We start from the raw sequence: 27,107 nt of genomic DNA on the forward strand, positions 1-27,107 counted from the left end.
TATTATTGTTCAAATTATTTTGCATTTTAAGCTCAGTATACGAATTTAGGACTAACCGAAATCTCCTAATTTCGTCAAACCACGTAAGATATGATCGCGTTTACAACCAAATATATCGTTAACAGAAAAAGTATCCAACTGACGAAACAACACATTCTAATTATTATAAGTAAAAACGTAAGAAAAGTATTTTTAATTAGCTATACTCATTGCCGTTTTGATTTTTGATCTATTGGTAGCTTTCTCTGACCAGAAATTAATGTTAATCATTAAATTATTATCCTTCATGTTAACTTTCTACATCGTAATAAGTGCTGTTTTGTAATCTAATTTCGTATACTGTAATCGATAATTAGATTCTTACTCTAATTTTACCAATTGTTGCTGATAATTACTGTGTAACATGTATTACCACTTAGTTTACTCTTACCAGTGGTTAACACCATAAACTTTATGAATTGTAACTTATAAAACACTCTATAAATTACCAATGTTCAACACCATACTGATCACTGAATGTAAAGTTTAACACGCTCACTAAAACAAAAGGAGGTGTATTCAACTCAGTCAATAAATGTTCAACTCTAGATTGATGAGTGATAACAAAACTTCAAGAAACTTTCTGTGTTTGTTCAGATATTTATATTTTCATAAACAACATTCTCTGTGGAACATAACGTTTCAAACCACAAGAGAAGAAATATCTAAAAAGTATACTGCTAAGGTCATATAGGAATGTACATAAGGAAATATGTTACTTTCAATAGGATGCTCTCCTTCCAGTGACGCAGCGATATGTTTACGGACTTATACTGCTAGAAACTTTATGCTTAATAACAAACAGCAACAACATGAATGTACATAATAAAGCATGTAATTTTCAATTGGAATGTATATATTAAACCATATAGCTTTCTTACCGCACTTATCATCTCAACACCGATAGAATAACTTCTCGCTTTTAAAATCGATTGCTTTCAGCACCATATTTGGTTAATGCATACACACACATAAATATATATATTAATAATGAGACTTTAAGAAGCACAGGGTTATGTAGCACCAAGTTCAGAGCCGGCCCACAAACAGTAATAATAGGGGCTATTTCTGAAAAATAAACTGTATCGGCTGTAGTTTTATTTGGCAATAGTCAAAATCTATGCAAAAGATCCACTAAAAAAAAAAGTGACCTTGTTTAACTGAACACAAAGGTGAAAGTAAACATTATGTTCAGCGACATTACGTGAGAATAAATCATTACTCAGGTTAAAGAAAATTATACAGAAGGTGAGGGAGTAAGACGCAAACAGTGATGCTTATCATAAAAATAGAAACATTAAAAGTTTTGTCCAAGAATATTTGAGTTCTGCTTTGTCGATGTGTGAAACATTTAACGACGACTAACTGTGCTGTTAATTATTCAATTAATAGAGGAGTGTTCGGATATGATACAATATAATCAATGATCTTATTAGATCATTGCTGAGTTTTACTAGACGACTCTGGTTCCATGAATTTCTAATTATTATGCTCATGAACTGGTTCCACCATGACACATAGCTCAAACAACCAGAAAGCCTTTTTCAATAGTAACTTAATCATAGCTGCGTGACATTTTGATAAAAGTATTACCTAACGACTTGTAACGTTCATGAGTTTATTTAAGAGGATGAAACTATCATAGTGCATATTCGTTTGTCATGACTGAGTATGACAACCACTTTCTCAAGTTGTTACTAAGGCGTAGCAGGTACTGTAATAAATGATATAACCAATAACGACATACAAGCTTTTTTTATTAGGCAGATCTGTATGTAAGGAAGGGATTTCATAGGAATTTGATGTTGTTCTATGAAATTGTCTAATTAACCTACGAATACGTTTAGCCCACAAGGAATACAAAAACCTATTTTTAATTAATTTACTTACAAATACATTAAAAGCAGTAACGTTCATGAAATTCAACACGTTTTGTAGTTCCATAATTATAGAAACAGTTCTCTGTGCCCGTACATCTACCATCAGACGTTGGTACAGAAAAGTTAATTAATATTTCTGTTACAATAAAATATTCTTTTTGTTGACGAATTTTACCCTTAGACCAATGGCGCTACAAAATCTGCGATAAAATTTTTACTAGGGTGTATCTATAAGGTACAGGATATTACTAATTGTGTTTATAAAGAGCCATAAAGGTTATTACTCTCTCACGTCTTTTAACCTCCTTCAACTGGTTCTTTAACCTTTAAACTTAATTAAACAAATATAAATGTATAGAATAATCGCAAAGAATAACTTAAAATAATAAATGCAACATGCAATAAGTTCTATCAATTTTTAAGCATTGCTGTATTTGATCGATAGGCAAACATATATATATATTATAAATATTTTTATGAAATAACCATTAAGTGTACACGATCAGTATAAATACATGGAATGTGACCAAAGAAATACACACTATATATGCATAACATCACATAACCAAAGGAAGTCTCTACTTATCTACCTATAATGAAACATTCCTAAGCCTTTCCTGACGTTTATTATTAGCCAAAACACACGTCTGCAACATCCGATGCCATGCACAAGTCTGTTCTAGTATAACAGAACAATAACAAACTAAAACTCTTATTTGAGTTATCAATTCTTTAGTTACTTTACCTCTGAGAACACGGAGATTACCTTATGGCCATTCAGAATTAGTTTGAGTCCCGAGGGGCCGATATTACATCGACAACCTAAAGAAGACTCTCCTCCTTCATCCCCATGGCAACCGACTCCCTCTAGGTTCCTTGTTTACAACATATTCTGTTTACTCCCCAGGGTCTACACACACACACAGATATGGCAACATGCCCTTGTTACTATAGCAACAACATCAAATATAGCTATTAAATGTGGTAGTATGTTTACTTGTGAAAGCAATTGACAGTCTTTCCAGATTGTGTTGTCATGGCGACGAAGGGCGATTTGTGCATCAAAATCCACACGCGCATGAAAGAATACAAACGTGATGAAATTTCCACATTCCTTTAACAAATTAAATGTGCTTATGCTAAATGTCGGCTAAGAGTACCAGGAAAGTAATAAACTTGGGATGGATTTCCTAATGTTCAGTTTTGCACGTGACATTATAACTGTCGGCCTTGGATATAAGTCTAAGTTAGACTCGTTTAAGAAAGAAATAACTTAGGTTCGAGTCAGGAGTCGGAACTTTCTTTCATTGAATATTAAATACAACACAAAATACTAGAAGAAGAATCAAAGTAAGAAGCTTTGTGGAATGGAACTAACTGGAAGAATAAACTGATAAAATGTTATGTTATAAACAGTAACTATAAAAATCGGGATCAATATTTAACAAAATTAAAACAAAAACGAAAAAACACAGAAAGGTACAATAGAAAGAATTATTATTATTGTCTTTAAACAAAAGTAAGAACAAAAACATTTAATAGTCTAGAAAAAGAAAGTAGAAAATACAAAAACTCAAGAGTGGACACAGCAATAATCATAAGAATTAACTTATTAAATGAAATAAAAACAACGAGAGCAAATATATTAAAAAGGATCAACACGTATATCACATAATAACGATTTTTAGAAAGAAAGAAAAAGTATCAAGAAACGTTAATTTCTAAAAGGACATAATAATAAACGAGGATCCAAAACAATTTAAATATCAGAACTGAAATCATAAACGGCATCAATTAAAAGACATATCAAGTATTTGGGTAGGACTACATTGAATACACTGAAATTATGTCGATTAGAATTCATTTTGCTTTAGTATACAGCAATAAAGTCATGATGTTACTGGGTTTTCAATGTCAAGCTTCACAATGAGTTGCTACCTGCGCTCTGTTCATCGAGGTAATCAAGCCCCAGATTTTAGTATTATAAATTCAAAGGCATACAGTGCTTTGCAAAAGAATTCACCTCTATCAATAATACATAATTTTGATGAAGCACAAATAACATAAACAATGTTATGAACTTGTTTTTATTCAAAAATTTAATGATCAAACTTAATACTGTTATTTGTGAGAGATATTGAATGTAAGCAAAACCTACAAAAAAAATATATAAATTGAAATTTGCTGGTAGCATAAGAATTTAGCCCCATAAGTCAGTAGTTGGTAGAAGTACTTTTGGCAGAAATTACTCCTGTGGATCTTTTTAAATAGCTCTCTTTGCACAATGGAACTGTTTAATTTTTGTACATTGTTCCCGGCAAAATTGCTCCAATTCTGAAAATTTCGTTAGGGATCGTTAATGGACTGCGATAAATTCTAGCCACAACATTTCTGTTGGATTCAAGTCAGAACATTAAATGGCCAGTCCGGAACATTCACTTTATTCGTTTGAAACTACTCTAGTGGTTTTTGACTTTGTGCTTTGGGTCATTGTCCTGTATAAAGATAACCTAGGAAGATCGAAACGTTGTCCTCTGCTTATCAATAAAAGTGATAATACCCATACCAGCCGTTCTTAAATACAAGGGTTAACCTTATAGCAAGGCAATGATGACAAACGTGCTGCGAATGTAACGAACCAAGAGCTGGTAGAAAAATTGGGCCAATGAGACATTCACAACCATGACTTAGCGTGCACAAAATCTTCATATGAATACTATTAAGGGATTACACGAAATATTAAAAGGTTAACACGGGAATCAAACAACTTGACTGAATTATGAGGTAATACAAAATATTTGGGACAATATCTCACAATTAGTACATTCTACAACTTATTCGCTTTTGTTTTGTATCTTTTATGCATTGCAATAGTAATAAATTAACTATTTAGTTGAAAGTACTATTCACGTTGCGCCACGTCTGGGTTCACTTGAAGTGTTTTACCATTGAAGAGGTGGGTGTTTTGGCAGAAACAGTTTGTATACTATCTTTGCCTCAACAGCCAAATAACAAACTGATTCTACCACGATGAGAAATATAAGATCCCCTTGTAATATGAAGAGTTGGAATAGCCCCTTACCGAAAACACCGAAAATCAAGGTTACTAATCCCCATTTTGGGGAAGTAGTGAATCTTTTCAACACTTAGTGTTGCATTTCTCCGGCCATACCTCACCATAATATGCACCATATTATCACCAAATGGTGCGCAGGGCAACATTTTTATTTAATTTAAGAAATAATATGATTACATTTACATCAATTAGTTGATACCGTATTTCCTTCTCATTGTTATCGTTTTATGCGGTGGGCCATTTTAGGCTTTACACAAGATTTGCATCGAACTTAACAATTAAAACAAACAAATTTAAACAAGGTTTGGTTAAGTCAAACGTGATGTTTAACGAAGTTAAGGAGCTTAACAACAGATAGTAACCAGAACAACATAAATCACATTGTTTAAAAATTAGAAATATTAGAAACAAAAGTAAGCAAGATTTTACATAACCCAGCCTTTTCACGATTTATAAACAAACTTAAGCATCAAAGAAGTTACCCAAAGCCTATACCTTTTCTGTGCGACTCTATTTTCTAAACTTATAATGAACAAACCTAGCAAATACTCCTAAAACGTTCTAATTTTATTTCTAAATTAAAATATACGTATATTAATGCTAAAACCAAAAGACATAGATAATTTTTAGATCTTCTTTAACTTATTTAAGTTTTCAATACTTCGAGATAAACTTCGAAACAAATACTGTACTCGCCATACACCCCACTCCCACCCCTCCTGGTGGCTCAGTGATAACTTGAGGGCCTGTAACTTTAAAATGCAGGTTAAATGCTTGGGGTGGACATAACGCAGATAGCACATTTTCAGTTTTACGACAAACCAAACACAAACTCAACACATCTAGGGATAGAACTTGTAGACGTTATTTATATGATTCACTTAATGTGAATCTTATAAATTTGTTGTTGTTTCTTGTTTTGAATTAAGCACAAAAGCTACACAATGGGCTATCTGTACTCTGCCCACCACGAATATCGAAACCAGGTTTTGAGCGTTGTAAGTCCGCAGACATACCGCTGAGCCACTGGGGGGTTTCTTATAAATAACTTAGAAAACATTTATTTGCTTATTCTTATCAATGTGTACTGTTCATAGTTATTAACTGAGAAGAGATTTATTCGCTTATTGTTGTCAATGTGTACCATTTATAGTTAATAGGTGCGAATAGATTACTGAAAATCGTCTAATGCTCAACATTATAAGACCTTCAATCAATAATACATGAGAAAGTAAATAGTTTGTGCGAAGACATTTCCGTTTAGTAACTAGATGTGTGTGGAGTTTAGCAGAACCTAAATTATATAATAGCTTTCAATCCTTAACACACAATTTAATTTTAATTATCAATATTACACATCTGTAGAACAACCAAAGGTTTTGGATTAATTCATTTGTGTATAACAGGGCAAATAAGTGCGTTTATATGTGGCAGCATGTAGTATTAACTGAAAAATTAAAGAAATGCCATTATATATTTGACACTGGAATTTACACCCTACATCTGAAGAACCATCTATAAAACACCAACATTTATAAGATCGAGTTCTAAGAGGTTTTATTAAGTTATTTTCTGTACACACTAATTGATGAATCATAACTAAAGCACTTAAATGTATAGAAAAGTTTAACTTCTAATACAAGATAATAATGTAAGCTGGAATGGACACTTAATACAGAATAATTTTTCTCTATTTCTGGAATGGTTTCGAAAACTTTAAAATTCAGCATTTAGTCAGTTGTTAGTGGCAAATAATTTGTCTTTCGAATCGCAGCTTTCAAAATATTATTCTTGAAGAGTGTGCTAGGGGATGACAGGAACGCTCTTATTAAAATAATACAAAAGTCATTTTAATTTTCGTCACTACTGGTAATCCGAAGCTTAACTAGCACAGTCTTTCTATCTCCGTTTGTTGTTGTTTTTGTCGTTTTTCAGCTCTTCAGAACGTTCCAAAATCGAAAACCGATGAATAGCCAAAACCGAAATTTCTGATTTTCGTTCATCATCATCTTTTTTCAACAGAATATATTTGCCTACCTAGTTCTAGCAGAAACTATAATTTTATCATCATCTGATAGAGCAAAATAGTCTTCACAATCTTTGACTACCTATTTTATTATTATTCTAAGCAAAATTAAAAAGAAAGAAGAAAAGACTTATAATTCTAGTGCAAATTATATTATTACTCCTTGAAAGTAGCTATCTCAAAGAAATCTAGTTAAGTTTAAAAACTTAAGTAGAGGGTGAAACATGAATTACCAGCCAATAGCAAATCAGCAGTAAATAACTATGTGTAGAATGTTCAATGCTTTGCACACTGTATAATAAGTTTCTTTAGGGAGCCCACCCCTATATTATGTATGAAATTAAAGAGTAAAATAAAACCAGTACACGTACAAGTCATCAAAAGCCAAATACGAACCTTAAATTATTGGCTTCCTCACTGGCAAAACATATAGAACCAACATTTTCAATCGTAAAATGTTACTCTGTTGTAAAATAGTAATTAAAACTAGTTATCCAAAAAGAAAGGTATAATGATAAAAGCTGAGATTTCATTCAATCACCAATCTTTTGGGCCCGGCATGGCCAAGCGCGTAAGGCGTGCGACTCGTAATCCTAGGGTCGCGGGTTCGCGCCCGCGTCGCGCTAAACATGCTCGCTCTCCCAGCCGTGGGGGCGTTATAATGTGACGGTCAATCCCACTTTTCGTTGGTAAAAGAGTAGCCCAAGAGTTGGTGGTGATGACTAGCTGCCTTCCCTCTAGTCTTACACTGCTAAATTAGGGACGGCTAGCACAGATAGCCCTCGAGTAGCTTTGAGCGAAATTCCAAAAAAAAAAACAACAACAAACAAACACCAATCTTTTGATAGACAAAGAGGGAAAGCCAATAACGTAAGGATTGTATTTTCCATGTAAAAATCAAAACGATTTAGTCTCCTATGTGATCATTAGTTTCTTCCAGGTTCAGTAACCAGACCTATATAGTTTGTTTGTTTTTTATTTAGCTATAATTTTTATCCTAATACTTGATTACCATAAGATACTATTCAGCTTTCTCAAAACAGTAAACAGTACACAGTTTTGTTCAAAATGCTGAGTTTTACAGATTAGCCGTTGAGGAAAGAAATAGTCACGCTGTTAGAAAAACTTTGCGTGTAAAATGATATAGCGCCATGTTTACTGTACTTCTCTTAATATAATCAGAATGTATCAGTACGGTGTTACACTAAATAATTTAGTCCAGGCGACCTGTTTGTACTATTTACGAAGTCACACCACACTAACTAAACAAATCAGAATCGGAAGGGAAAGAGAGAGTGAGGAAATGATATTATCCTTATGTCAGCATATGGGCAATGGCTATTCTTTCGTTGTCTAATTTCTTAACAACCTTATCGTCTATAGCACTCGATGCTTGATTTAATTCCTAGTATACAAAACAGTAATAATGGGCCACTATTCTGTTCATTGTATTTATGTTGCACGGTGCGATGCCTGTCATCCGTACAGCTCATAGGTGTGGGGTTGTGAGGCTGAGCAAATTTGTCTCGAAAATAATTCGTAGTCTTAAATCCTCGATTTTGAAACTATACTTTCCTAGTTGTAATCATGAATGATCGATCTGAAGCATAAAGGCAAATTTTGAAATATTTTCCTTACAGTACCTCAAATCTAATTTTCATATCTTTCCTTTAATCATTATAAGATTCTAGACAAAAAAAAAAACCACAGAGGACAAAAACTACGAGCACGCCAAAAGAAAGGCTCTTCACCCATCTAAATTCCTCGCAATAAAATTCTGTTTACACGAAAAATAAAAAAGGTGTTATAACCCCACTTGCAAAAAAAAAAAAAAAATAAACGAAGAAGAAGAAAATTGTCTAATCAGCAGTCTTTTTGTCTAGACTGGAAGAACCTGGTTGATGGTAAACATTATTCCACAGCTTTTGTCTAAAATATTCTAACAGAAATTAAGGAATTTAAACTTTACGGTTACAAAAAATATCATAATATTGTTACAAAAAACCTCATAATATTGTGCTTCGTTCGTTATTTAATTAAAACCAACACTTCAGGTTTATGTGTCAAGAAATATGTATTAAAAAAACAGTGTGCTCCGTGTTAAGGTGTTACATATATTTCTAATTTCTATCGTTTCATTTTTAAAATGTTTTAATATTCTCAACTCATTACTGCGTATTAGACAAAATATGAAGCGTCCATGATGGAACTGATCATTTTTTACTTTACAAAATCGTGTTGATAAAAACTTCTTCTTTACAACTCTTACTTTTCCTGGTATGCTTCAACGCGTTGATGATATCGAAAACAGGAAACATCACAGACTTCTTGTGCAAAGTCAGAATAGTCCAATTAATCCTTGAAAATTATCCATTTGCAAATGCTAAAAAACTTCTCTAGATTTCTCGTTAGGGTCAGTAGTTGCATATGATGAATAGTTAGAGGATGCGCGACAAGCACTTTTTTCCGCGTGCACTGACGTCAGGCTTGCCATGCACTGCAAATTGAACGCCCGGGCCTCATTTGGCCTTCATTACAAAACATCAATGCAACCATCCATGGTATTAAATTTATATAAGCAGCCATTGGACGCTGCTGAACTCGAAATTCTAAGCGTGAAATTACGTCATTTGCATAATGAGCACGAGTACATATGATACATGTGTGCATTCTTTCAGCAAGTGTCATGATAAATGGAAAGTCTGGAAAAGCTTTGATGCAAATGTATGAGCACCCAAAATATAAGAACAATGGATCCAATGCAAATAAAAAGAGGAATAGCGATTTAACGTTGAAAACAAAGGCTAACTCAGAGCTGTATAAAAAACACTTGAAGCTGTATGACTTTATTGGGACACGTCTCGACTTCAATTTCTTTCCATATAAATCCAATATGATGGTTTAAACTAAGAATAATAATTAATAAGTAGAAAAGTTATTTATACAAATATGGTAGCTCATATTTATTCTGTTTGGCAATCAAGTTCAGAAAAACCTTCAGTGACATTGCTATAAAAGTTACACATTTTTAGGAATCAACTTAAGAAAAGCTTCAGTAAAAGTCACAAACCCTGTTCAGAAATCAAGAACAAATTTCAGTGACATTCCTATAAAAATCTCAAACTGTTCAGAAATTTAGAATAAATTTCAGTGATATTGGTATAAAAGTCACAAACACCGTTTAGAAATGTGATTAAAAACTTCAGTAATATCACTCTAACAGTTTTAAGTTGTTATGAATAACAAAATTCCCGCTATAGCTGGTTGGTGATTTTCGACATTGTATTTCAATATAACATTAAAAACAATCCTTATTATAGAATAAGGTCAGTATGAAACCACACAAGTTCTCCAATAATTATTGGCATTTCACTATAGTTTTCAGTTGCTATACCAGATTATTGTTTGTTTGTTTTTGAATTTTGCGTGAAACTACTCGAGGGCTATCTGCGCTAGCCGTCCCTAATTTAGCAGTGTAAGACTAGAGGGAAGGCAGCTAGTCATCATCACCAACCACCAACTCTTGGGCTAATTTTCACCAAAGTATAGTGGGAATGACCGTCACATTATAACTCCCCCACGGCTGAAAAGGCAAGCATGTTTGGTGTGACGGGGATGCGAACCGACGACCCTCAGATTACGAGCCTTAACCCACCTGGCCATGCCGGGCCATACCGTACGTAATGTCAAAACCCGTTATGATGACGTGAATTTAAAAAAAAAGAAGCTCCTATTCTGGTAGTCTATTAGGTGGCGCTAACAGTTTTTAGTATTAAACTGGCTTAAATGTACTAAGGATAAAACAGCCTTTATATTATTGTATTACAACAATAATTTTATTCAAATCTGCCGTGTTTAACCCCTGTGGTATAAAGTACGCTTAAACCTTGACAATTCGAATCCATTTTATTGTACAAAAACAAAAAGGATTTGGCAAAGGTGAGATTAATATTTTATTTTCATTAAATACATTAATACATTATATATATTTTAACAGGCAAATTATAAGTTGGTGCTAATTGAGTTTAATGCATTTGACTTGTTTTTTTTAACTGTTTCGTATACTTAAATAAAAAAAACACACGCTGTCTAAATAAACAGAAAGACTACGCGATTTGTACTATTTTACTGTACCAAATCACGCACTTGTGCTATAAACCTACTGATATGTTAGGATATCAGCGTTATTGTACGTAGGGTAATAACAATAAAAAGTTGGCAATACATTTCCGACTGTAAGCACGTCTTTCAGTAATTATAAGAGAGAATAACATATGTTATGATTATATAAAGGTACAGACACAGGTTATATCTCAACTGAAATATGTGTCCAGGTAACAAGTATATCCGAGTGAAACGTACAGGTTGCAGATTTTTATTATTATATTTGAAATATAACCTAAAGTCTCGTTTCATGTTTATTACTCTATTTTGATACACTAACAAATTTATTTGGAATAAATTCAGAAAATAATATATAGCTTCAAACTAGAATTTCGTTACTATTAGTCTGAAAATTTGAAAAAAAAAAAATCGGTTCTTTTACATGTTGCCACAAAGCCAGGCATAGCCTAATGGCTAGGGCACTCGACTCGCAACGTGTCGTTCATGCCAACGAATATGCACACCTTTTCAACCGACGGTAGTTGGTGCCTCTAGTCTATGATTTCCAGATAAACCTCGAGTAGGTCTATGCGAAATTTCACGTCAAATAAAAGGGTGCGTCATGTGGAGTTTCATTCATATTAGGTTGTATTTATGTTATCTTTAACGTATGACTAGTTCTGGACACAGTTACACGGTAGAACAACAATAGATTTTATATCTACTGGATAAAAGTAATAAGTAAGAATAACGTTGAGTAATTATTGTTTCAATAATATTATTAACATTTAAATTATTTATATTGTACCTGAAAGCTTTCTATGTACCTAGTGCGAAGTTCAATCGATTTAGAGTAAGCTTTTCTTTGAGGAGTTTTACCGATACAAGAACAACTAATATATATGAAAAACACGTAAGTTGTTTTTCTGTAAATGAGAAAGTGGTTAGTTGACACCATAAACTACTCAGTTCAAGAAAACGCTATTAAAATTACATTTTACGTTAAAACTAGATATTGTTAACCAACGCACGCACACACAACATCCAAATGAGTATAAATACAATGATGACACTTAAAAACACCGTTGTACAAGAAAATCTAAACACTTAGATTTAGCTAATATGACAAAATGTGGAAAGGTTTAACATATTCAAGAAATCCTCATGGCCCATGTTAAAAGTGCTAACGTGGATTATTGATCTGCGTGTCCACCATTCGAGTCTCGTTACCACTCCGCCCTTTGAGAGCGAAGTGTGACGATCAACTCGCACTATCCGGTTAGGCAAGAGAGTAATCCAAGAGATAGCACCAGTTAACCACTATCTCCCCTCTAGGCTAAAAGTTAAATATAAGGGACGGCTTTGCGCAAATATCCGAAAACAAATAAAGTTTATTAGAAACCCTAATGGTTTGACACAAAAGACTGAAGGTATAGAGGTTTTGCGTGTGATGTCACTCTTGACCTAGTGACTGCTGACCGCCATGATGGGTGGCACGCTCGGGGTGTTTATATTCCAACACAAGGGTGATTCATAGTCAAAAGTGCGCAATGGTACACTCGTGTTGTGCATTTAACTGTTCAAATCAACATGGACAGGTGGAAAATGTGTCATACTACAGATTTCCTAAAGATCCCGACCGAAGAAGACGATGGATTTCAGCTGTCAATAGGAAAAACTGGACACCCACAGAGCACACCAGACTTTGTAGTAAACATTTTGTGTCAGGTATGTATAATTCATCTATAGCCAGGCTGAATAAATTGAAACTTACATGCATGATATATGTATAGCAGAACACACTGCAGCACCAGTCAAAGAAATTTTTTTGCACACTTTTACTTTTAAATAACTGAATAGTAAATTTACTGAAGGAACAATATCATTCATGATGAATAGGTTATATAGCCATTTGTACGTTAAGACAAAATGTTAATATCTCTTAAAGGACCAATTTAAGTGATTCATCAGAAAACCACAACTGGCACAAGATTAAAAAGTGTGCAAATAATTACTTTGTTGGCTGTACATTCAGTTGTTAAACAATGTTCAGCATATTCAGTTATATATATATATATTCAGTTAAAAGTGTACAGTGTATCTGTTATATATATAAATATTATCTGATGATGCCTGTAGATCTATATCTTAACTAAATTATTGTACTCAGTTTCAGGGACGAAGAGTGATGATCCCCTATCACCTGACTATGTACCTTCCATATTTCATTTTACACGTTCTCCCCTGAAGAGAAGGAAAGCTGCTGAATTGTGTAAATATGAAAACAGGAAAGAAGTGACCAAAAGGAGAAAAGAACAACAAAAGAGACATGAAGCTGCTGCTGGGCTGCTTGACCTTGGTTTCATAGAATTTGAAATTTACACAAAAGCCAATAACGAAATAGTGACAACCTGATGTGATTATTGTTTCTTTTTACTGAGTTTTTTTGTAACCTTTTAGACTTTCATTTGTATAGGTGGAACTCCTGTTTATCAAATATATATAAATGTCACCATATGTAATATTTGGCAGATTTATTCCGGCAACAGTCTGACTCTGAGCAACGTTGTCTTGGCTGGATATTACTGGCGTAAATACACGTGGCGGGAGCATATACGGGTCTCCTACACCCAGTTCCTTCACTTTTTCCTCATACCTGGCCTTTTCAGCACCTGTCAGGTGTGCTACAAGTGATGAAAAGCCAGCGGCAGCAATTTACATGTGAATAGTACTGAATACAGCAGTTGTTAACTCGTTCAGTCATGCGGACACTTGCCACCCAATATGGCGGTATGTTTACAAACCTCGTTGTGGTCACGTGACACTAATAGGTTCACGCAAAACATCTATAATTGGTTAGCTTATGCACGTAATTGTCTTATAAGATTAATTACAGTTTTCTCACGCTAATAACTTCATCAAATGTAGTTTATTATTTATCATACTATCAGCAAGCTCTGAGTAAAGTAGAAATTAAAAAAGTTGAGCTGCAAAATTTATAAGTGAGCTGATTAAATATTTATATATAAACCACACTCCTTTCATAACGCTCCCATTGTTGGTCTCGCTCGAATCTCGGTTGGTAGCGTTCAAAATGGTTCTGGGACCCAGCATGGCAAGGTGGCTAAGACGCTCGACTCACAATCTGAGGGGCTCTGGTTCGAATACCAATCACAAAAAATATGATTGCCCTTTCAGCTGTGGGAGCGCTATATAATGTGACGGTTAATCCAACTATTTGTTGGCAAAATAGTAGCCCAAGACTTGGCGATGGGCGGTGATGACTAGCTGCCTTCCCTCTGGTCTTACATTGTAAAATTAGGGACAGCTAGCGCAGTTAGCCCTCGTGTAGTTTTGCGCAAAATTCAAAAACCAAACAAAGTATTGCTCTGTTATTAACAAAATGTAACATTTATTATTAAATTTTGTTTAAAATCATCAAATAACTACTGTCAAAAAAATGATAAAATATTGAGAAAAGCAGAATGATATGATACTTTATATCAACAGGGCCTGGCATGGCCAAGCGTGTTAAGGCGTTCAACTCGTAATCCAAGGGTTGTGGATTCGAATCGCGATCGCACCAAAACATGCTCGCTCTTTCAGTCGTGGGGGCGTTATAATGTGACGGTAAATCCCACTATTCGTTGTTAAAGAGTAGCCCAAGAGTTGGCGGTAAATGGTGATGACTAGCTGCCTTTCTTCTAGTCTTACACTACTAAATTAGTGACGGGTAGCGCAGATAGCCCTCGAGTAGCTTTGCGCGAAATTAAAAACAAACAAACAAAATTATGCCAATAATTTTAATTAGCTGTTAACTTTCGATTACAAAGACTTGGTGTTACAGTGTTTGACTATCATTTGGAAGACATACTCAACATCTACTCCAATAAGGATTTTATGTTAATTTTATTTTTGATTATTATGTTTATTATCATATTAAGAAAAACACGAATAAAAGTACGGATAAGGCAAGAATAAAATTATATTACATAATAAACACCATTGACTGTATGAGTGTCAAAAGTAACTTAAATATCTTTTCAAGCCAATAGATGGCACTACAACACCTTTTTATTTTTCAACTTAAGAGATTTGTTTTTAAATTTAGTGAAAAGCATTTTTTACAAAGAAATATACCTTTGTGCACCAGGTCTTTACAATAAAACTTACTGCCTTTGCCATCGCAATTAATAAATTGTAGGGTCAGACATTTTTTAGGAATATTTCTTCCAGAACCAGTTTTTTTACAGTGTTCAATCAATAAGGCTGTAATAAAAAGAGTTGACCAAAAACACATAAAAAGGTGGTTTTCTTGAAATACTAATAAAAAAGATAAACATTATTTATATATATACACACACACACACAAACACACAGATATATATATATATATAGGTACTATAACATAATTCGTTTTTAGAAAACATTTAGTTAGATCTAATTTTCTCACGGACAATCAACTAGTTATTCTATATATATATCAAATAGATCACGAAACTATCTTTCATCCATCAGAAAGGTTTGCGAATAAGAAACTGGCGACAGAAGTAGAACAGCAACTTCAATATCGTTAAAAGTTTAAGAAACATTTTGATAATTTTCTATCTTTGTTATGAACACTCCAAAAGAAAAGCTAAAGAACATGGCATAAATAAATATAAAAAAAACACTAGACAAAAAGCATCAGAAACATTAGAGCAAAATAAAAAAATACAATGCTCAATGTGCAGCAAAAAATTCAAAGAGAAATTTAAAAGGCATTGCAGGAAAAATGATGAACAAAATCAACGACATGATCGACAATTGAGATAAGATTTAGAAAAATAAAGCATAACATAGAATGTAGATACAAGTTTAATGAGAACATGTTAAGTAGTAAATAATAATGTAAAATAAATACCCAAAAACTGTAGAGAACATTGTTGATGCTGATATCGCCATTTGATATTAGACTTGCAGCTCTTCAATAAAAATATATTACAATTGACACATTAAGGATAGAAAAATGAATGAACGGGTTATTAAGATCTATAGATGGATTTTTTTCCACTGTGGCAAGAGATGTGAGAGGTTAGATAAAAGACCCTGACAGACAGAGTGGACTACTTCCCTCTCTCTACAACTGTCCAAGGGTTAAAGCCAAGAACTGTACCAATCTTAGAGAAATAACATAGACATGAAATACTCCAATTACTATTGTCGTACTAATCGGAAAAGCACAACCTATTAGGTATGTCCAACAACGTCCTTCACAATGCAACCATCTCACTTGTGGAGTTATGTTTAATTCCTCTACCCTAAAGTGCCTCGAGAAACTTTATATTTATTACTATGTGACATTTCATTAATATAATACACAATGAAACGACAATGGCCACACAGAACTAACGTCATATTACTATTTTGAAATATTATATAAAAGTTGCTGACAGAATAAAACTTACACGAGCTGGCGGATTAACTGCTATAATCTAAATCAAATCATTTTCGTATAAAAACGACCAATAAAAAGATAGAGTAATTATATTAGCGAATTAATCACATAAATTTAGCACTTGTATTATTCTAGCAAAATTTATGTTGAGCTAAACATGTTTCTATGTTGAAACACTTGATATGTTTGAAATTGTAAAAAACATAATTTCATTGAAAGATTCCAGCCATGTCATAAATAGCATCATCGTTGTTTAACAGAAATATACTGTTATTGTGTTATAACAATTGTATCATTGTTGTTTCTAATAGCATGTTATAAGTAACGTTGGATGGCGTGATCTCTTGATTAATGAGAATACTGACTGAGCAAAAATGCTTTCAAGAACCCATGTCAAGATTACTTTCCTCCAGGAGAGAAGATTAGATTATAGACACGTGTGTTATCAGTGTCATTCTAGAAAGTAACCAACAGAGCCACTCGCAAATAATTTAAAGTAAGTTGTTTTAGTAACTTGAACTGTTGTTGTAATGCTCGTTATCAAGTTCATGAACGATTTCTCTATACCTCCAAAATACACTCTTCACTTATTTCATCAGTCTCAAAGTAATTCTTTAATCAACACATTGTAGTTAAGGCACTCGACTTGTATTCCAAGGGTCGCAGGTTCGAATAATGTGACGGTCAATCCCACTATTCGTTGGTAAAAGAGTAGCCCAAGAGTTGGCGATGGATGGTGATGACTAGCTGCCTTCCCTCTAATCTTACACTGCTAAATTAGGGACGACTAGCGCAGATAGCCTTCGTGTAGCTTTGGGCGAAATTCAAACAAACAAACATAAAACTTTTGAATTAAAACTATTTTGTTGTTATATCAGTGAAGTTATAAAAATGAAGAATAAAAACAAACCTTTCAAACAAATCAACATGATTATTAAGTGTTCAACATAAACACCACAGTTGGCCTAAGAACAATCAGGTGATAGTTTATTGCTAAGCGACTATGTATATTGTTGAGCATTACCAAAAAAGAAGTGTGAAATCGTTCCGGATGGAGCGAATAACCTTTTTACACTTAGTGATAATAGGACAAAATATCATCAGAACACAGAAAAAAAACTTCATCGTTAATATACTGTACAATTAAAAACAAATTTACGGAAGGTAGTAATTTGTGAGTTAGGACAAATATCAAAACCAAATCTACGAAGGAAAATTGTTTAATAAAATGGAATAAAAATTAACACCAAATTCATTTAAGATATTAACTTAATAAATGATATCAACATTACAATTAGTCTGCAGAAGATCTAGAAGTTTAACGAACCGGATCAACTTCTAAATTTTAAAACATATATTAAGAGTCAAAACAAAACTATTTTAGGCTTTCAAATTTACGTACTACTAACTGTTGCGTACCGAACGTTAGACACGATCTGAATAGTTAATTTTGTAACTCTTTTCATAAAAGAATATAAAGTGAAAATTTGTTTGAGACATCAAATAAATAGTTTGTTTTTGAATTTCACGCAAAGCTACTCGAGTGCAACCTGCGCTAGCCCTCCCTAATTTAGCAGTGTTAGACTAGAGCAGAAGTTCCCAACCTTTTGGCACTCGCGACCCCTTACCTAAAAGTTTGAAACCCATGTGACCCCTACTTAGGGCTTACTATCAGCAGCTTAATTTTTCTTTTATTTTCTGTGAAGGAGAGGGAAAGAAACGTCTAAAAAAATATATTTAAAAATTCTGTAATTATTTATTAGCAAATTAAATCACATTGGTCCAACCTGAATTCACAAAAAGAACATATATTTCTTAAAATAATATTAACATAGGTTTGAACAGCTATCCAACCCAGCTAGTGAGATGCCTGATGTTGCATTTCAGCAGCAAGCTTTGAAATTCGTGGCCGAGCGTTTGTTAGAGCCAGTTTCATGTCATCTCCAACATCCAATCTGTTCCTATTCTTTGTTTTTATATTGACAAGAATGGAAAATCCTGCCTCACACAAGTAGGTAGAAGCAAATGGAACAAGGACACGTAAAGCAATCATGCTGACTTTGGAGTATGACTGATACATAGCGCACCAGAACTGAGTCACGGATTTCACCTTGAAGAGATCACGAGCTGAAGAGTCGTTCCTTAGATCCAGAAATTCATCTTGGATATCATATGGGATGCTGGATACATCAAGTTCAGTACAAAATGGGTTCCTTACCAGGGCCTCCTGTTCCTGTGATAGCTCAGGGAAGTAACGCTCGACTTCCTTTTCTAGAGACTGAAAATGTTCGGTAATCTCATACTTGAGGAACTGATCCAGTTGGATCTGAGACTCATCCGTCACTCCACAAAGTTTTTCAAACATAGCGATGTTTCCAAGATTGGTTTTCCGACGCCAGTTCTGCAGTTTGGAAACAAAGGCCCGAAGACTATCTTGAAAAAGGAGAACATGTGTTTCCCTTCCTTGAAGCTTCAAATTGAGCTTGTTCAGCTGGTCAAAAATGTCGGCTAGGTACGCAACCCTTTTATTCCATGCTTCATCTTCGAAGTGAGCTACAAGATCTTTCCTTTCTTGAGTCTCCAGGAATAGCTTTATTTCATCTTTGATTTCAAAGACACGATTAATAACGTTTCCTTTCGACAACCAACGTACTGCTGTGTAGAAGAGAAGGACTTCGTGGTCAGCATTCATGTCTTTGCATAGTTCTTTGAATAGGCGAGTGTTGAGTGCTTGAGTCTTCACATAATTTACAATTTTGATTACAGATTCAAGCACTTCCTGCAGAGAGGCAGGGAGAGTCTTACTGGCGAGAGCATATCAGTGAATCATGCAATGGATGCCCTTTGCTTGAGGTGCTAGCTTCTTCACTCTCTACTGGAATCCTGATTTCGATCCCAGCATATCCGGTGCCCCATCCGTACAAACCACACACACGTTTTTCCATTGAAGATCTTCGTCTTGAAAAAAAGTTGTTTTTTCATGACATCATCAGCTTTTGTTGTGGTTTCAAGTGCACTGCAGAATAAGAATTCGTCTTTAATGTCACCTGAATTAATGTATCTCACGAAGACAAGCAACTGAGAACATGAACTTACATCTGTTGACTCGTCGAGCTGAAAGGAGAACAAAGGGGAACACTTGATTTCAGTCAAAACCTGTTCCTTCACATCCATAGACATTTTAGAAATGCGCCTCTGTATAGTATTATTTGACAGGGATACTTGCTGCATCTTCTTTGCACTGGCTTCTCCAAGAATAAGATTTACTGCTTTCATCATGCAGGGTTTAAGAAGTGTTTCTCCAATCGTGTGAGGCTTTTTTTGTTTAGCAATTTCTAATGCAATCTCATATGAAGCTTCCACTACGGCTGCACTCTGCTGCTGAAACGACCCACTTCTATTGATTCTTTGGCTTTTAAGACACCGTTCATGCCGTTTGAAGAAATCCAAACCTTTCTTTGCGTGTTCTGGATGTTTCATCTCGAGATGACGCTTGAGTTTTGATGGTTTCATTGACTCTGCACTCAGGACAGCATGGCACAAAACACACTGTGGTTTCTCGATGCCGTCGTTGGCGAGCACAATGGTGAAGCCAATGTTGAGGTAGCATTCTGAGTATCTGCGCCGTTTAGCCATGGACACAACTCACCTCTACTGCTTACTTATCTCCTTGTTAAAATAAAATAAAAATGTTGAATAATGAACGCTTTGGCAACTGTAGATCTTACACTGACTACTTGTGGGGGGTACAGGTAGAGTAATGATGGGGTAAGTATTGGGAGGGAAGGGAGCGTGGCCAGTCGCGCGATTCGTCATCCACCAATCAGCAACGGACATGTGACTCACGTGTCGACAGCGAGCACACACACACTTAATCACAGATAAACACACACACAAGCATACGTACATGCGCGTGCACTCACATACTCGCTACTCACTAGTACACACATACATACAGTTGCAGACACATACACATAGGCACGCATACATACACGCATAATATCACCTAATGACATTGAACTAACGTGGCACACGTTTTGCTTTGCACCGAAACAAAAAAATGTAAGAGCATGAAAATGTAATTGATGAAATAAAATTAATGTTATCTCAAGCTACTTCTAACAAGGCTACGCGACTCCCCTGCCAAGGCTTCGCGACCCCCCAGGGTTGGGAACCCCTGGACTAGAGGAAAGGTTAGTCTTATTAGATGACTAGAGCTAGTCATCACCACCCACCACCAACTCTTGGGCTACTCTTTTATCAATGAATAGCTGAATTGACCATCACATTATGTGTTCCACGGTTTCCGAAAAAAAAAACAAAAAAAACTAAGGATCTCTGGGACTCAATAACGTTCAGTTTTCAGTTGCTTTCATCAGGGCCGGGTTCTAAGTTTTGATAACCAGCGTTTGCTATTATTTATTTGTATATTCTAATAAATATCCAGTTACATTTTGGGTCAGGATTTCTTGTTAATATGAACATTTCTAAGATTCAGTTTAAACAATTTAAAATTTACTCTGTTACGCCCATTATGGCCGTTAGAGCGATATAAGTTGCCTCTTACTCTTAACTTCCTCTTGCTTTTTTCCGCATTGAAAGTTCTACCAACTTAGCAGATTCAAAAGTAAAAAGTCTATGGCCAATAGCCATAATAAAGTGTTTTGACAACAAATGTTATGACGATTTAACAATTACAAATCTTTATCCATGAGTGAATTCTTTGTTCCAGTCCTATTGTGTGAATACACACTTCATGTTCTTTCAAACTTCTATTTTCTTTATGAATAGTTTGTGTTTCACGATTTCGGTCAACTTTTCCAACAAATCCTGCACTTTTGAAGCGGAACCTTAAAACAGTATAATCCGGTTGGATGAAAAATAAAACACAAACATACAATTGGTTTCTTTGTTTATCTAGCAGATCCGTGTTGTTTCGGGGAAAACCATTACTCAGTTGTATACCTACAACTTGTTTAGCTGGTTAGCCAACTTTTTTCTCTTTGCATAAACTAATAAAAAGTAAACACCCGCGAATTCCTGACAACATAGGTTTGCTAACTTCGCAAAAACTCGCAGTTTGCGAGTAACAAAACGAGAACTATGTTCATGTTTTGTAAAATTACGTTTTTTTCATCCTGCAACAAACAAAAAAGGAAATTATATTGTATTAAAATAGAATAAGTTGGCTACTTCCTCCATTATAATTAATAAAAACTATTCTTTTTTTTTCTATGGTTTTTCGCAATATATATTTCCTCGCGTCGACTTCGAACCACATCTGTCGAATGGTAAGACAGTGCTCCAACTAGTAACGCATTATAGCTGTGGTACAGTGACTCATATAATGTCTCTAAGTTTGTTTGTTTTTTGAAGCACAAACTTTTAGTTCCGAGGTCCGTCGTCTCTTGACCTATTTAATATCTAATTACAGTTTTGGACTTAAGAAACCAAATCCTTTCACCACGCACAAGGTCTCATAGATAAACGTATTCTACTACTGTTTAAAAGAATTTCCATTTAAGAGTAGACTGGTAGAAATTTAGATGAGTAATAAAATCAAATCGGGAGTGCGTGTGACTTACGCTTGGTATTGCTGGCGCACAAAAATATAGCTAATAAAAACGAAAATAAAGATCTCCTGCCTAACAGAGTTTCATGCGCCGCGGCTACTGAGGATTCCCTCTTGTTTAACTACTACACTTCTACTAGAATGCGGTGCAGATATGTCCCTGAAAGACACTGACAGGATGAACGGGGATTACAATACTGCTGCACCACGTGAGCCATTAGGTTGCTTTAATAAAATAGTTAAGTTCTCGTTAAATCCAATCTAACTCCACGAAAAAATAGATATTAATAGTCATGACAGAAGTTATGACGAATATATAACGCTACAGTGCTTTGGTTAAGCAAATATTAGAAATTACAGCTGAAGTAATACCGTGGTTGTGTAATTATAACATATCTAGGAAATACAATGTGACATTGTTGACGACGACTAGAAACTTGTTCGAATGTTAAAAGTATATTTAACAATATAACTAAGGGATCAATAAATTATTCGAAGATATTTTTCAAGTAGTTAAACTATGTTTCATTAACAGTTAATATCTCCTTAAAGTGATATCACAACGCAAATAATTATCAACACCTTATTCTTCTTAAGCTAGTGATGTCTGCAGTAACAACATGTATTGAGATAAAAGCATTATAACTCTCACTAAGTTTATTTCCACTCTGAACATCTAACATAGCGCTATAAAATTGTTAGATGCCACGTATGAGTTTCTTTCTCAGATTGTCCAGTATGTCTAATGGATCAAGCAGACGTAAAAAGTCATCATTAAAACGAATCCCTAATTGATTCTATGAATATAAAGTCTCAACAAAGTGCTGGTCAGTCTATTCTCGCAGTTGTATCTTGTTCGAGATACGCAATGATGATTTTTGCTCGGAGGGGATGAACATTATCGTTCATGAAAATGAAAAGTCGTTTAATGGCACAAGAGAAAGATTTGGTATGTTTGACAAATCTCGTCTCTATAAGACAGAATTCAGATAACCTTTTCTAGTGATGTACAGATTAGAATATTCGTCGTAGCAAATGTTTCCTCATATAATACGAGAATATGTCATATTGATCTGGAGTAAGGCTTTCCAGATATTGTCCTAATTTCTAGCGAATAGTATCCTGAATTTTGTACAATTTAATAAGGATGAGATTCTCGCAACTATTTTCATACCATTCATTAGTGGCAGAACAAAAAACATGAATTATTGTTAATGGATGAAAATATGCTCGCCCCACCATAATTATCATGATTGCAGCCAGATGATTTGAACATACATATTCTAAGAATTCTACTTTTCTGATATTGCTGAGACAGTGTACCACTGCAGGTGTTTTAAATGTAAGAGAAGTGATATATCTGAGTAGTAGTTCCATGTTATCGGGTTTAAGTGCTACGAACTTCCTTTAATCCTCAACTTCTCGACTTTATTTTATAATGATCATTATCGGTTAGATTTATTTATTACATACATTTTATTTTTTATTTTTCTCTGTTACAACACTCAGAGTAATGTATTGATAACAAAACTAGGTGTAATACCACAGAAGTAAGCAGTGAGATTAGTTGTAATATTCAAGGTATTTTTGTTAAATTCGTGTGCTTTTAGGAGCCAAGTAATTAACAAAACCATGATTTCACAAGCAATTTACTGCATTACTAATTACGAAACGTTTACTTAAACACTAATAGGTTTATATACCTTCATACTCTGGTAATTTTAGGGTTGAGAAGACGATAATGTTCCTTTTCATTGATATACTGTCATATAATTTAGCAGCTTGTAAATATATGCCAATAGTCTGCTGGTCCGTAGCTCATTCAGTCTAATATATAATCTTTGAACTTTTTTGCCGTATCAGTATAAACTAACACGTGAATCAAGCTAACATCACTGATTACATTTTGGTAAGGCAACGCAATACAAATTAGTCGACACAAATCACGACATACTTTGAAGCAATTTTAAGAATATTAACAATACATTTTAGCTTTTATATATATATATTTCACCTATTACTAGCTTAACTCAATCGCCACTAGACTCTAACAAAGCCTACAAACTATGACAAAGGAAAATTAATACGTTTAAACATTCTGACCAAATTGCTAAACTGAAACATCAGCAATGATAAAATCCATACTAAGGCACACGGCGTGTTTAATTTGTGCTTTCGTACAAGCCCACTTTTCTCCCAAACACACTACACGCTTTTGAAACGACTGATTTTTAATACACGTGGTTAAACAATTGGTTTTATTTGCTCAGCTGGATGAAGAACTTGAACGGAAAAAGAAAAAGATTTTCAACCACACTGTTTTTCCATATCCTCCCAACCATTAAAATACTTAAGACACAAAATAAACCCTTAATACTCTCCGAATAATCTCAGTCATAGTGATAAATACATTAGTAACTCTAGGTTGTGATATGTACGGGTAAACACATAAGCCAACTGTGTCGGACTAAAGGAATAAACAAAACTCACAGTATTTTTTAGAAACTGAAGTGGGCTGATTAGTGCACGCTCAACTAATCTTTCGACTACCGTCTAGATTTAAAATGCTTTTAGACAAACAGTGTACAATTTATATCATAGATAAATTCTCAGAGAGCGTATTTTAATTATATAATTATCTTCTGGTTACATTTTATAAAATGCTTCAAAATCTAAAGATGAAACACTATAAACCACCTAGTGGTTTATTTAATCCATGTGTGGTACTAATCTGTCGTGTCTATGCAACCATTTGATACATGTAAAATCGTGTTTCGAGTTATTGTTATCAGTGACGTAGTTCCTCATTTTCCCCCTTACTGGTCCTTGATTTTATTTAGAATTACATCATCTATTTATCACAGTATGGCATGTAAATTTCAATAGTCAATTATTATGATCATTTATATACTTGTTTTTAGCTTACTGTGTTTGGCCCGGCATGGCCAAGCCTGTTAAGGTGTTCGACTCATAATCCGAGGGTCACGGGTGTTTGAATCCCGGTCGCGCCAAACATGCTCGCCCTTTCAGCTGTGGAGGCGTTATAATGTGACGGTCAATCCCACTATTCGTTGGTAAAAGAGTAGCCTAAGAGTTAGCGGTAGGTGGTGATAACTAGCTGCATTCCTTCTAGTCTTACACTGCTAAACTTGGGACGGTTAGCGCAGATAGCCCTCGAGTAGCTTTGCGCGAAATTCACAACTAACAAACTTACGGTGTAAGTACGGAACCAACATTAAAGGCCTTGTTTACAAGTGTACAATTACGAAAATTTTTTAAGAAAATAGTAGATTAAAATTAATAAACTCCTCTTTACCAAAAAGTAACATTAAAAGTGATTTTTAGACTGATGTAATCTAAGTTAGAGATAGCTTGTTTAATAATGTTTATGTGATTAAACTCCCTGTTTTAATTTTACAAACCGATTATGTATGAAAAAGATGGCAGACGTAAAGTGACGTAGCCAGACCTCATGTGGCTTTAAGAGCAATACTTCATACTGGTTTCCTAAAACTTTGTTGAATAAGATACATTTATTCATTTACTCAACATAAATTACCAAAAAGCAATACGTCAAATAATTTTTCCGAATTTAAACTTTAACATTCACTAGCTTCCCTAGTGCCACAACGGTATGTCTGCAGACTTAACTGCTAGAAACCGGGTTTCGATATTCGTGGTGGCCAGAGCAGAGACAGCCCAATATGTAGCTTTGTGCTTAACCGCAAACAAGCAACACAAACAACGCTTGACATTTATTGTCTTAAAACAATTTATATGATAAGATTTAAAATTTGACACTATTTATTAAAAACAACATATTAGATAAGAGAGATTGATTCAAACATGAATTCTGATTATCTAAAAATAATTCTTCAAGTTGGAGTCGATAAAGTATTTTCGGATGGCACTTGTTGAACGAAAGTAGAAATACGAGTATTTGCTAGTATTTTGTCGGCTGAGATTTACTGAAGAAAAATTGGAGATAATATTTATTAGAAAAACTACTGAATAAAGTTTATCTAATCTAACTTTAGAAAAATGAACTTTACTTATATGAAAAAAAAAAGATTCAATAACTTAAATATGAAGTCCAAAAGGCTCCAGACATATATCTGCCTGTATAATAAACTAATTAAAATCGTTTGAAGAAAGTTATGAAGGCTCAGTATGGCCAGGTAGTTAGGATGCTCGACTGGCAATCTGAGGGATGCGGGTTTGAATTCCCATCACATCAAACATGCTCGCCCTTTCAGTTGCGGGAACGTTATTATATGAGTGTTAATCCTAATGTTCGTTGGAGAAAGGGTAGCCTCACAGTTGGTGGTGATAACTAGCTTCTTTCCCTCTAATCTTACACTTCTAAATGAGGAAGGGCTAGCGTAGACAGCCCTCTTGTAGTTTTCAAGAAACAAAACAAAAGGTTTATATACTGAGAAATGCTGAGTGAATTGATGATAATATAATATAATTTTCTATTAAAGTTATTTTGGATAAAACTTTTCAACTTGGACAATTTATACAGTGATATATCTTTCTTTCGTGTCAATGAATTAATTTTATGGTAAATGTTAAAGGAATTTCTATCTTACTTTGTAGGTTGGCTTTGTATTAGGAATAAACAGCATGTGTTATACACAATCAGTTCATGCCAACCGAAGGGCTACGTTATAGCATATTGATAATTTATATGATATGTGGATAAAGTAAGTATAAATGTCACGTTCTCTGTAATTTAAACTAGAAACGTGTAAATATAGCACTAAAATGAGTAAACCCAAACCAATAACTAATTTATTGTTACATTATACATTTAAACGAGTTTATAAACCACAAGCAAGGATAAGAAAACCTATGTTATCTTCAAGCTTATCAGGACGGCAACACCTTTGTCAAAACAATGGAACAAAAGCATACCACCCTCAATGAGTAAAAGAGTCACAAGAACAACTGGCTTGACCGGTAGCGAGCCC

The 27,107-nt window shown here is 34.3% G+C and overlaps 2 protein-coding genes across 3 annotated transcripts in view; one reads left to right on the plus strand and one right to left on the minus strand.

The window, feature by feature from the left end:
- Window positions 1-27,107, minus strand: part of LOC143222171 (forkhead box protein P1-like) — a 201,731-nt gene that overhangs the window by 113,448 nt on the left and 61,176 nt on the right. The gene's annotated exons all lie outside the window — the stretch shown is intronic.
- LOC143222170 (THAP domain-containing protein 2-like) lies at window positions 12,179-15,932 on the plus strand. 2 transcript variants are annotated; one of them, XM_076448246.1, is made up of 2 exons: window positions 12,179-12,853; window positions 13,296-15,932. In XM_076448246.1, the coding sequence occupies exons 1-2, from the start codon at window positions 12,676-12,678 to the stop codon at window positions 13,538-13,540; spliced, it is 423 nt and encodes a 140-aa protein (XP_076304361.1). In that variant the 5' UTR covers window positions 12,179-12,675; the 3' UTR covers window positions 13,541-15,932. The 2 variants fall into 2 exon arrangements, with proteins under 2 accessions (XP_076304361.1, XP_076304362.1); XM_076448247.1 differs by having other exon boundaries at window positions 12,395-12,853; window positions 13,302-15,915.

This window comes from Tachypleus tridentatus, chromosome 8 (genome assembly GCF_004210375.1).
Source record: "Tachypleus tridentatus isolate NWPU-2018 chromosome 8, ASM421037v1, whole genome shotgun sequence".
Lineage (NCBI taxonomy): Eukaryota > Metazoa > Arthropoda > Merostomata > Xiphosura > Limulidae > Tachypleus > Tachypleus tridentatus.